Source organism: Ctenopharyngodon idella, chromosome 16 (assembly GCF_019924925.1).
Source record: "Ctenopharyngodon idella isolate HZGC_01 chromosome 16, HZGC01, whole genome shotgun sequence".
NCBI lineage: Eukaryota > Metazoa > Chordata > Actinopteri > Cypriniformes > Xenocyprididae > Ctenopharyngodon > Ctenopharyngodon idella.
Window position 1 is genome coordinate 18,473,844 of NC_067235.1, and position 12,941 is coordinate 18,486,784.

Genomic DNA, 12,941 nt, shown 5'->3' on the forward strand with positions numbered 1-12,941 from the left:
CCCAGAGCATGTCTGCCGCATCAACTGTCCCACGGGCCGATCCGATATCCCTATCTGAACCCTCACAGGATCACACATGGCGCCAAGAAGCCAAGGTCACCCAGCTAGGACACATCAGCTGAAACATAAAACTCCTTTTTTCTCTCTTCTCTTTTTTTAACCTCCATCAGTTCTCTCTGAGCTCTCATTTCTTCAGCCTCGATTGTTCTGTTGCTTTGCAACTATATATGACAAGCTACCAACTCCACAGTGGTAGAACAACATTTTTTAATTCAATAACCATTGAACCACGCTGAATTATAAGAGATAAAAACTGTTAGCTCACCACTTGTGTCAGCGGTTCCTTCTTTCACAACAGGGATGCAGTTCTCCAAGTAGACCCCATCTCTGTAGCATCCACTGGTTTCTTTGTCTGGTGGAGGCTGGTCCCAACATTGGCATGGCGTCTGCATGATGCCACAGGGCCGGTTGGAGGTACTGTAGGTCAGGCAGTCCTCCAACCATTGGCACAACATTTGACAGGCAGCCATGCTGGGGTTACGCTTCCCAACCACAAGATACTCCACCTTAAATTCCCCATCCCCATTCCTGGAGCCGGCACCTGCTCTGGGCAGCCCTTTCCGGATCTGCAAGAATTGTTTCCCAGCTTCCAGGAAGGCAACGTGGGTAGAGGCATCACACAGCTTCACCACCTCGTCGAAGCTCTCCATTCCAAGGAAGGTTCGTGTCGTCTCCAAGAAGGAGTCAAACTGGAAGGTTCGGTGTTGTCGGGGAATGCAGTCTCTGGTTGGTTTTGTGACCTTGATGAAGATGGTGTAGCGTCGTGGGTCGGGGTTCTGCAGGGTCCAGGAGCAGGGCGTGCTGGGAAATACCGAAGACGAGAGGAAGAATCCAAAAAAGCGACTCTGGACCAGTGTGGAGCAGGTGTCAGACTCCGGACCAGAGGGGGCAGCGTTGAGCATGTCCAACCGCAGCAGTTGAAGAAGAGGTATCAGCAGCACCAACGATGAACAGTTCCGTAAAAATTTTGATATCATGGCTGTAAACGACAGAACGGTTTGCAGAAAAGGGTGAGGCTGAAGATATCTGAACTCTTTTTTCCTGCGTCTTTTCTTGTGAACGTAGGATCAACAGCCTTGTTTTGTTGACAAGCCAATATTCTCAGATGTTTGCAGGACCATCTGAACCGACTGCTCGGGATGAGAGGGAACCTTGGCTCATTGATCCAGTTTGCTGTCCATGATGCCAGACGCCCTCAGAGAGATCTGCAGGATTAGAGAAGACAGAAAAAAGACTGTATGAGCCAGATGGGAAAACAACAGCAATTATCTATTGACCAGATAAGAGTGAACATAATAACTTCAAAAGTGTGTAGACACACGACATGGCTGACTATGGTACTTAGGAATTACCACGCTGGGCTTTATCGATCGAGAAGTGCCACACCTGTGTTTCACATTCAAAAAGAACTCTTTGTTCCCTGTAAAGCAGTTACTTTCTAGAAAAACGTCATCCTCAATCTTGTATTTCATCATTGAGCTCAATAATTTGTCCAATTATGGGGCAATCAATTACAAAAATATGAACACCTGCTGTCATTCATTATTTCCAGTGCATTTGCTTCATGCCAAAATGATCAATAGCCTCAGTCCTCAGCGAATCATTAGGCTAAAAGCGGCTGGATCATCTCTCAGACGGGCCTGATTGTCATTTTTTTTCCTGACAATTGAGTGTCTCGTGCAGCTTTACAGCACTTAAAGACAAGAAATATGTGAGGTCATATGCAAGAGCAGTAGACAGACATCTTGGAGACTATTCTGATGTAATCGCAACATTTCCATGTGTCATTAGTCACTTTACAAAGTGAGCACCCCGGCACCAGGCTCACCCCAAGAGCCATATACTATACAGGAAGATACCATGCAGATTTTATTCTAGGTTAATCATCCTTATCTAAAGGCATTAGCTTTGTTCCTCATATTCAGCATGCAAAGAAATGAGACGAACCCAGACGGGGAAAAAAGTGCACTGAGTCATATGGGTTTTAAATACGCTAAATACTGGCGGATTTTGGAAATGGATGAAGAAAAATGGGAAGCTTCACATTAAGTGATGTGATATTTATAATAATCATTGTTTTTTAAATATGTGAAATGAATATGTTCAGCAAACTTAGTACGTTCCTTCCTCTCAGTATTGTTAATAAATATAGCAGTCGCTATCGCCATATATAGCAGAGTATTGTCTGAGATTAGGAGTTTCCACATCCTGGATAATGCTGTTATGAATGTGTGTGGGTGAGATCGATGTGTGTGTCTATGAAAGTGTGCATTCTTTAGCAAATGAATGAAACCAAAAGATGTGTGTTTGTGTGTCTGTGTGTATTACAAGTACAAAACTGAATCCATTTTTGTGAATGTGCAAGAGTGAGTGTGTGTAATTCACTGTTAATTTTATTTTGTTTAAGTCTTACTTTTTGTCTTTCGATGAAAATGCCCTTTCAGTCAGTAATTTATTCATTAATTTTAGTTAATTTTACTTTACCTGAAATAGCATATACATTTGAGTGAGCTAAAATACCCCTTTTGCAGCTCAAGCTGGGCAATCCCATTATGACTGGATTATTTAAAATAATTCAGTATACATTTTTCTTCTCTTAAAAACTTTGTTTGTGCATTGTTCTTGCAGCAATGTTCCCCATAGAAAATTGCTATTATGTATATTAAACATACAATATTGTATGTTGTCTTATGATATTCATTCAAGTTTCACAAACCTGTTTCACAAAAGTTTTCATGAAGTAATGTCAACTTGCTGTTCAATGAGTCAGATTCAGTTTGGACACCCTTGGTTTAAGAGTTTGCAGACTAAGACTAACCCCTAAACCTTAACCTCTTTCACTACAGATTGCATGCTGGAGTCCCAGTGACAGCCTAGAGTAAAAAAAAAAAAAAAAAAAAAAAAAAACCACAGACCAAAATACGTGGATGTGACTGACTGCACAGGTGGTTTGGTTTTTTATGGGCAGATAAAGCTCCAATTGATCTCAGCATGACCTCAAACATTGCCTTACACAGACACACACACACAATGGCACATATCTGTTTGGTCCAAGATAAGCTGTTTTCAGGATGCTCAGAGCAAAAGTCTTCAAGTGAAAGAGTGGGTGTTTTTTGAACAGAATAAACAGTGCTTTTTATGCCGGTGGTATCCGTAATGAAGCTGGAGGGTGTAATCATCTAATCCATGGCTTAACTTAGCCTTGATGTTAACCAGGACATTCGCAAGGCTGAACAGGGGCGGTTCTAGACCTTTTTTAGGGGGGCTTTGTCTGTCGTCTCAGCACCCTTAAAACTATAATCACATATCTGAAAGATCGGGCCAGTATTTCTTCAAGAAAATGTATCATTTTCACGTGTTTTTAAGTGTTATCAGTTTAAACATTCAAGTGATTTTCAAGCACAAGACACTGTGAAAGTAACTTAATTCAGTACTCGCACACTGTGATAGATCGTTTCTGTGCACGCACACAAAAACCCGCCTCTTAGACAGCACACGGGTACACATAAAATGATGTCAAAATGCCTGTCTTCACGAGTATCCACATAAACACAGTCGGTTTTGTCTTAAGTGAACAAAAATATCGGATGTGTGTCAATATAACGGATGTGTGCATTTGGTCTTAAAGTGACAGCAGCCTCATAAACCTTCTGTTTCCTATGTTAACAACGTCAATCAAACAACAAAAGAAAAAGAAACACTGCGCATAACTAAATAACTTCTGTATCTGTGTATATTTACCTCATACAGTAATACCATTTTCACAAACACTGTAAAGTACTGTTTATTTTATTTCTATCTTTGTTCTCTTGCATTTATTTGTGTTATTATTGCTTGTAATTTGTTTATTTGTTATTATTTCATTACTTTCTTTATCTTTAATGTTTGAACTATGTTAGTTAGGCTAATATTAATTTTTGCTGTGATCCAACCAGGCCAGAAGAAAAAATCCTTAGTGTAGAGCCCTGAGTCCATATTTTTGTTTTTTTTTACCTAGTTAACAGTAATACTTGTTAATAATAATGATACGATGACAATTTTCTGTTGGTCAAACAGTAGCCTAAACATGTACTGGTTTGAACTGTACTGCAGAAAGACTGGTATCATTATATAATTTATAAAGTTTTTGTATTGACTTGGTACCAATTTAAGTACCGGTTGGGTACTTTTGACTTACTATATAGCAGGGGTGGGGAATGTTGATCCTAGAGGGTTGTCCTGCAGTGTTTAGCTCCAACCCTAATTAAACACACCTGAAGTGAATGTTTTTTTCAGGGTTGGAGCTAAACTCTGCAGGACACTGGCCCTCCAGGATCAACATTCCCCACCCCTGCTATATAGTAATATATTAGTGCCAATTTACAAAGAGACACCACTTGCCTTTTGGTAGACAATGGTCTCTTGCTATACATTCTCACTGAGGGCTAAGCCCCCCTGAAGATCAAATCCTAGAATCGCCCCTAAGGCTGAACCACATGAAACACCTCTACTGATGCAGAGATGAGCACTTATCCATTCTTCTCTTCCCCAAGAAATGTTACTATCCCAGCATGTCCTGCATGGGGTCGGCAAGTGTTGCGCAGTGGCCAGCTCATTACAGACATGTCTTGTTTATTGATCGGCAGCAGTGACACAACAAAAACTGCTATTCGGTTATTTGAGCCCAAGCTTTTCTCCCAAGTCACTCTGGGAGAAAAGCTGTAAAACTTACATTTTGGATACAAAAGAGCCCGGTAAAAAAACAGATGAGTCTTGACTGGTTTTAGCTTTAAGGCAAATTCACACTGAACCGACAGACACAGACCAACGGCGACAGTCACCAGATTACAGCACGTCACTTCTCAGACATTCCAAGACCGACAAACGCCGATTCAGCATGTTTAATCGGCGAAAACATGCTTTGACAGACGCCAACAGACTCCGACAGGGGTAACACACTGATCCAATCTGACGAAGTGTCTGTTGCCGTTTGTCGGTGTAGTGTGAATTGGCCTTTAAATGGATAGTTCATTCCAAAATGACCATTTCATCATTTACTCACACATGTCATTTAGCTGAATGTTGCAACTGTTGCTCATAAAATGAAAGTCAATGAGGTCCAAAACAACATTGGACTCCATTAACTTTCATTGTATGGACAACTGAAACATATTTCTCAATATCCTCTTTTGTGTCCACAGAAAAAGGAAAGTCATATAGATTTGAACCGATATGAGGGTGAGTGAATAACAAAATTCTCATTTTTTGATGAACTAACCTGCCATTTGCAGATATACCTATAGATAATCATTGGCGTTCATAGTCAAATACATTTCCTAATCTGTCAAGTATCTACATGTCAAGTAGGGGGTGTGCAGCGGAGCCAATATCTGTATCTGTAATAGTCCCAAAATTATTTGTGTCTGTATTTGGATAAATCCGGAAGTGGGCGTTATGGCATTATGGAAACATAGGCTGCTTCTCACATACTATTAGCAGCCTTGGATTCTGAATATGCCAGAAAAATTGCTCAAGCAGAAAGGGTTCATGTACAGCCACTAGCTTCTGGGAAAGTGGGTAGATAAAAAAGAGAGACAGTACAGAAAATACAGGTATTTTCTCATAGCAGGATTATGCCATGATGGGGCCTGCTTTCCACATTCATTGGGCAGAAAAGAAGCCGTTGAGGATTATTGTGATGTCTCCAAATTCTTGGAAAATACAACTACCTTCATTCAATTAGACTTCTGCCCTGTTACACTGTGTTGAGTTCTCCATGCCATTTCATTATCCCTTTCACTGTCTGTCATGGACAGCATGTAATCATAGCATATCATGGAAATGATGCTTAAAGTATCGTTGTTAGTTTGTGTAAAAAAAACTTAGGTGGAAAAGGAGTTAGAGGACAAACTGACAAGAAAGAGAGCGACAGATAAAGCGAAAGATAGAGGGACAGAGAAGGGAGAGAAGACAGGCTGTCATGTCTCATGGGTGCTCTCGTTCATCGCCGTCACTTTCCGCACTCCGCCCCTTATTTATTTTTTCTTCCTCTCAAATTAAAGAGCTACAATGACACCCCAGCGAACAAGGTTATTTGAGCAAACAGAAGGCAACAAGCATCGCAGCCTCTTTCAAGACCAACCTCATTCTCCTCTATTTGCGCTCCAACGTCTGTGACAACAAGCGCTAGGCCTCACGCGGTCGTGGAATTAAAGAGATAATTATCTGTCTCTGGTGATGAATGTGTTTACCGTACTAAATGCCAGGCCTTCTTTCATCAACTTATAAACCGTTGATTTTCCTATCAGACAAAGTACAGGATGAGGAGGGATCTTGCATAAGAAAATAGTTAATGTCAAACAGAGGTTCTTTTGTTCTTAAAAAGTCCTTTTGAGTCCCTCTTATAGGGTTAGTTCACCCCAAAAGTGATCATTTACTCAACCTCGTTCCAAACCTGAATTCTCTTTGTTCCATTGAAGAAGATAAAAATGGTTTGCAAATTATGTAAGGTTGAATAGACTTTTCTCTGAACTATTACTTTAATTTCAATGTTCAGTGCTTCCTGGGTTAACCTTAAGCTAGGGAAACAGATCAGAGGTTGCAGTATTTTTGCTCTGGAAAGGGGTGTGGAGCAGACTTATCACTGCCGTCTCAAGCTCTCTGTGAACTAAAGGATCAGAGCTTGTCTGGGAGATTTACTGAACAAAGCTAAAATCGTCTTTAAATCTAAAATTAGGTGAGGGGTTAAGGAAAGAGATCTGCACAACCTTAAAAACACACTACTGTATAGTATTTGTGCGATTTTGTACTACTTTTGTACAGAATTGTACAGCTCTTACAAATTGTATCTCATTCAGTGACCTTCTTGTTCTTCTCCATAATTTTTCAGCTCATACCCATTTGTTATAGATGTGATTCTTATGGAAGACATTCCTAACTGTTAACCAAAACCAAAGGGTCAAGGTCAAACTGGGTAACATGATACATTACTGTATAGGGAAAACCTGTACCCTCAGGGGTACAATATAGTTTTTCACTGGGACAGTACCTTCAAAATGCACATCTCTGCACCTTATACCTTAAAGGGTGCATAATAATACTTTATGGATGCATGTTAATGTATAAAATTACATTTTACCTTTTGAGGGTACTGCTCCAGTGACAAGCTGTACACCTAAAAGTATAGTGCCCTTTGTGGGTGGATGCATTGACTACACCATTTGGAACCATAGTAATATTTTATTATTATTATTATTTCAATTCATTTTATTTTATTTTATATTAGAGGGCTCTTAAAAGCATGAAATTGCCAGTTTTTTTTCCAGCTTCTTGCTTTTATCACAGCTCACGGTCATTGCCATCAGCCAAATCAGTGTTTTTTCAACAATTTCCTTCTGGCTCCAGAGTGATTAGTCACATGGCATTTATGGCTCAGGTGCTTGACTCAAAAGCTTCTGTGGTAGCAAAGAATTTAAATGATGCAGTTTCAAGGGATCCTGCACCAGCAGAACCATTGAATGGGAATGCTAAGAGATAGCTTTCGCTATGTATTATAGACCTACTTGACCTAAACCAAACCTGTTGTTTCCTAACGCAAAACTCAGATGGACGTATCGCACGGAGGTTGCTCAGAGACAGACAGCGGTCGCCATCATGCTTTGACAAGACAAAAAGGAGGAGATGGACAAACTGGCAGGGGATGGATAGTGTTAGATGGACAAATGTTGAGGGGAAAGAGAGAAAACTGAACATCTGTTTGTGTGATGATCTAACAGGCTGCGTCTGCATGCTCTCTTTCCCCTGGCACGCCTGCTCCGGCACTGTTTGTTTTCTCTGTCATCTCTGCCACAGACTAGCGCTTACCTGACGCTAATTTCAATTAGGCGTCTAACTGTCTGAAGAAATGAATAAAGCTGAAGAGCAACATCAGAGACAGACTGTAGGAGACAGATAAAATATAAACAAATGGGCACAACATCAAGTATTTAGTACGTACTGTGCTTTTTAAAAATGTCCTTTACGATTGTTGTGGTTCAAACTGTATGATATGAGATCTTGTGTAAAAGCCAAGGAAGACATAAGCATTTTTATGTCAGACAATTTATCTTAGGATGCTTTCAAGGTACTAAACAAAAACTTAAAAACCAACTGAAATGCTACCAATTGTCCCCAACAACCCCCCAACCCCCTCTGTGAAAATTGCATTCTAGGGGGTAAAATCTATGTTTTTGTCGGGGTTCCCCTGGTAAAAATTCGCATTCCAGGGTCGCGTCAACCCACAGACATGAAAAACAACCCGTGGCAACAGTGTTACACCGTGTCCTAACCAGACGCGACGCCACGACACGCGATAAAAGGTATCTTTTCCATGTTAATCTGAGTTTTGTCCTAACCAGCCGCGACGGTGACACGCGATGATTCTATTCGGTTTCTATTTCTCTGCGACGTCGCGGCTGAAACAGCAACACAAAGTATGTCAATGATAATATCAGGTACTGTTTATGTGCTTTATTTAATGTTAAAAGCGTCTAACGTGAGTTTAAATATCGTTCTGTGTTCCCAGCTTTTCAGCTGTAATGAAAACAACTGGCTAATTCACCTCAGATCTTGAAAATAAATAAATGGGCACAAGAACGTTCAAACTGTCAACTCAATGCGAACAAACAAGTGTATTCTATGACAAAGATTGGTTCAGTCACTTTGTATATTTAAAGGGTTAGTTCACCCAAAAACAAAAAAAATAATGTAATTTATTACTCACCCTCATGCCGTTCCACACCCATAAGACCTTCGTTAATCTTCGAAAGACAAATTAAGATATTTTTGTTGAAATCCGATGGCTCAGTGAGGCCTCCATAGCCAGCAATGACATTTCCTCTCTCAAAATCCATTAATGTACTAAAAACATATTTAAATCAGTTCATGTGAGTACAGTGGCTTAATATTAATATTATAAAGCGACGAGAATATTTTTGGTGCACCAAAAAAAACAAAATAACGACTTATATAGTGATGGCCGATTTCAAAACACTGCTTCAGGAAGCTTCAGAGCATTATGAATCAGCGTATCGAATCATGATTCGGATCACGTGTCAAACCGCCAAACTGCTGAAATCACGTGACTTTGGCGCTCCGAACCGCTGATCCGACACGCTGATTCATTATGCTCCGAAGCTTCCTGATGCAGTGTTTTGAAATCGGCCATCACTATGTAAGTTGTTATTTTGTTTTTTCTGGTGCACCAAAAATATTCTCGTCGCTTTATAATATTAATATTGAACCACTGTACTCACATGACTTGATTTAAATATGTTTTTAGTACATTAATGGATCTTGAGAGAGGAAATGTCATTGCTGGCTATGCAGGCCTCACTGAGCCATCGGATTTAATCAAAAAATATCTTAATTTGTGTTCCGAAGTTAACAAAGGTCTTACGGGTGTGGAACGCCATGAGGGTGAGTAATAAATGACATTATTTTCATTTTTGGGTGAACTAACACTTTAAATAATGTTTAAATGGTGTAATATTTATTAATTTTACTATGTACTTGCCTATTTCATTGTGTCTGCTGTGCTCTTGCCGAGAGAGCCCGCCCACACTCTCTTCTGATTGGCTGTGGTTTTTGATTGATTTTATCGCTTCTCACTGTCGTGTCGTGTCTAATTGTCGCTGGGATCTTATCGCATCGCGTCTGGTTAGGACATGGTGTTAAAGTAGCCCAATTCCGTGAGAAAACTGTGGACTTGGCAACACTGAATCACACATCAGTCATTTTAATGACATTTGATAGTAACTCTACCACCCCCTTAAGTTCAGTACTGGACTGCACTTTTGCATTTGTGTGAAATATATTTTGAACAATGGCTAAACAGGAGAAATTGAGCGGAAAGTCCCAATATGGAGATGTTTTGGACATGTATTATGCTAATTACTAACTGTGGACTCCCTCGTATAGAATAATCCAGATTCATCAACATTAGAATGAGGATAAGAACAAACCGAAGTGCATATGTACCTATTGTGAATCTGAAGATTTTGCATGAGAATCATTTCTGCATGTGTAAGACTTAGTGAATGAAACCTAATGACTCTAATGAATCTATGTTAAGCTCTTTTCATTTCTGGCTAACATACATGATGCCTCAGCCACTTCGTTACCTTCACCGATTTATATATATATGAACCAACAGTTAATTAAATAAATAATTCCTCCTCTTATCCAGCTTCCACATCTGTGTGCGCTTTGTCCATCCGTCCAGAAGATACCCAGAGGCATCATCCCTTCACATGAAAGAAAGCAATTATCTCCTCCCGTATACTACACCCGTGCAGGGGCTTGGAAAGGATACGGCGTTGAATACTACCCTAATTGGGTTTCATGCTGGCAGAATTTACAACATCTGTAACTCGGATTATAGTGGTGCCAAACAAAGAAAATTACAAAAGTGGTTTTACAAACACTTTTATGGGCTGTTAATGATAAACGCATTCATTGCTGCAGTGGTTCGTCACAAACATTTACAATCAGGGGCTCAGTTAGCTTAAAAGGGGTCCTTTATTTCCGGAAGCAGGGTGACAAAATGAATCAAGCGTGGCTGGGAAAAACACTGGCCTCTGTGTGTGTGTGTGTGTGAGTGAGCGCATTTCAGCGTGCAGACAGTGTTTGGGAGAGTTCGGGAGATGAAATGGCTAATCGCTCATAATTCACACATCTCACAGTGGGGCTGTTGCAGATGGCGCCGAGACTGTCCTCTTTTCTCTCCATCAGAATCAATCCCACAGATAATGAGTGCTTTGTGCCTGAACATAATCAGATACATATGAGAGGGAATTGTAGTGAATATCAAATCCAATCAAGCCATATCACGTCCACTGCAAATGAGCCAGACAGAGCATTTGGGTTTTAAGAGCAGGTTTTGTACCCTGAGGTGTTATGTTTCCTGACTGAACCCACTTGTTCAGGGACCACATCCCATCATCTTCCCTCATGTTTCTTTATTTCTTTTTTCATAATCTTTGTTATGTATTTATCTATTTATCATCCAGATATTATTTTATAAAGGTCCATCCGTAATTCTTTCTTTCTTTCTAGATCCATCCATCCATCCATCCTTCTTTTCATTATTCCAGTTCATTTCTTTCTTTCGTCCGTCTTTCTTTCTTTCTTTCTTTATTTCTTTCTAGGTCCATCCGTCCATCCATCCATCCTCCTTTCCTTCTTTTCACTATTCCAATTCCTTTCTTTCGTCCATCCATCCTTCTTTCTTTCTTTTTTTAGGTCCATCCATCCATCCTCCTTTCCTTCTTTTCACTATTCCAGTTCCTGTCTTTCATCCGTCATTCTTTCTTTCTTTCTAGGTCCATCCATCCATCCATCCATCCATCCATCCTCCTTTCCTTCTTTTCACTATTCCAGTTTCTTTCTTTCTTTCTTTCTTTCTTTCTTTCTTTCTTTCTTTCTTTCATCCATCTTTCTTTCTTTCTTTCTTTCTTTCTTGGTCCATCCATCCATACATCCATCCTCCTTTCCTTCTTTCCACAAATCCAATTACTTTTGTACATCCACCCATCTTTTTTCTTTCTTTCTGTCTTTCTTTCTTTCTTTCTTTCTTTCTTTCTTTCTTTCTTTCTTTCTTTCTTTCTTTCAAGATCAATTCATTCATCCATCCATCCATCCTCTCCTTTTCACTATCCAGTTCCTTTCTTTTGTCTTTCTTTCTTTCTTTCTTTCTTTCTTTCTCTTTCTTTCTATCTTTTTTCTTGGTCCATCCATCAGTTCATCCATCCATACATCCATCCTCCTTTCCTTCTTTTCACAACTCCAGTTCCTTACTTTCGTACATCCATCCATCCATCCATCCATCCATCTTTCTTTCTTTCTTTCAAGATCGATCCATCCATCCATCCATCCATCCATACATCCATCCTCCTTTCCTTCTTTTCACAACTCCAGTTCCTTACTTTCGTACATCCATCCATCCATCCATCCATCCATCTTTCTTTCTTTCTTTCAAGATCGATCCATCCATCCATCCATCCATCCATCCATCCTCTCCTTTTCACTATCCAGTTCCTTTCTTTTGTCTGTCCTTCTTTCTTTCTTTCTTTCTTTCTTTCTTTCTTTCTTTCTTTCTTTCTAGGTCCATCCATCCATCCATCTTCCTTTATTTCACTTTTCCAGTTCCTTTATTTCATCCATCCTTCCTTTCTTCCTTCTTTCCTTCTACAGTGGACTATTACACAACAGCTCATGCGACAATGTTTAGACTCAGAGGAAGACCGCAAGGGCTGAGGTTGCCATTTGGGAAAGAGCCTAAAAAGACACGCTCTGGCTAATTAAAAATTAAAAGCATCCACTCGGTCAGTATTATTGTACAAAGCTCTGATAGCACATAATGCAGAACTAAGGTCTTGACCCCAGCAGCTGAGAAACTAAATGACCTCACATCATCCACAGGGTGACATTGACGCCAAACATTGCATGCTTCTTCTTATACACACACAGACACAGTATTTCTCTCATCAGCTCCATAACAGAACTAACAATCCCACTCTGTCAGTTCTCACCCAATGACTATAGGGGACATCTGCGGCGAGAGACAAAAGGGGGAATTAGTTTGCTAAGGACAACAATAACCAGGAGCATTGCATCATAGTTCTATGACGCACAAAAAAAAAAATATATCTGAACTGTTTTTGTCTTAGATGGATGACTCTGTTTTTTGTTTATCCAGAATAACATGTCCTACGTTTAAATGGCACTCTTTTAGGGAGAAAGGGAGAGCTGTCACACATAATCGGGCTTTAATGTTGCAGATAATAGCCTTTGTTAATGCATTAGTCAGAGACTGTATTATCATTCCATATTTTTTTCCAGGTTCCTTCACTTCAACCACTTAT

The 12,941-nt window shown here is 40.0% G+C and overlaps 1 protein-coding gene across 15 annotated transcripts in view; it reads right to left on the bottom strand.

Moving 5' to 3' along the window:
* adgrb1a (adhesion G protein-coupled receptor B1a) overlaps positions 1 to 12,941 on the bottom strand; it is a 100,520-nt gene that overhangs the window by 72,454 nt on the left and 15,125 nt on the right. For all 15 annotated transcript variants that reach the window (XM_051864826.1, XM_051864829.1, XM_051864828.1 and 12 more), the window contains exon 2: positions 326 to 1,265. In XM_051864826.1, the coding sequence (XP_051720786.1) occupies positions 326 to 1,037 (712 nt within the window). In that variant the 5' untranslated portion in view covers positions 1,038 to 1,265. The remainder of the gene's footprint in view (positions 1 to 325; positions 1,266 to 12,941) is intronic.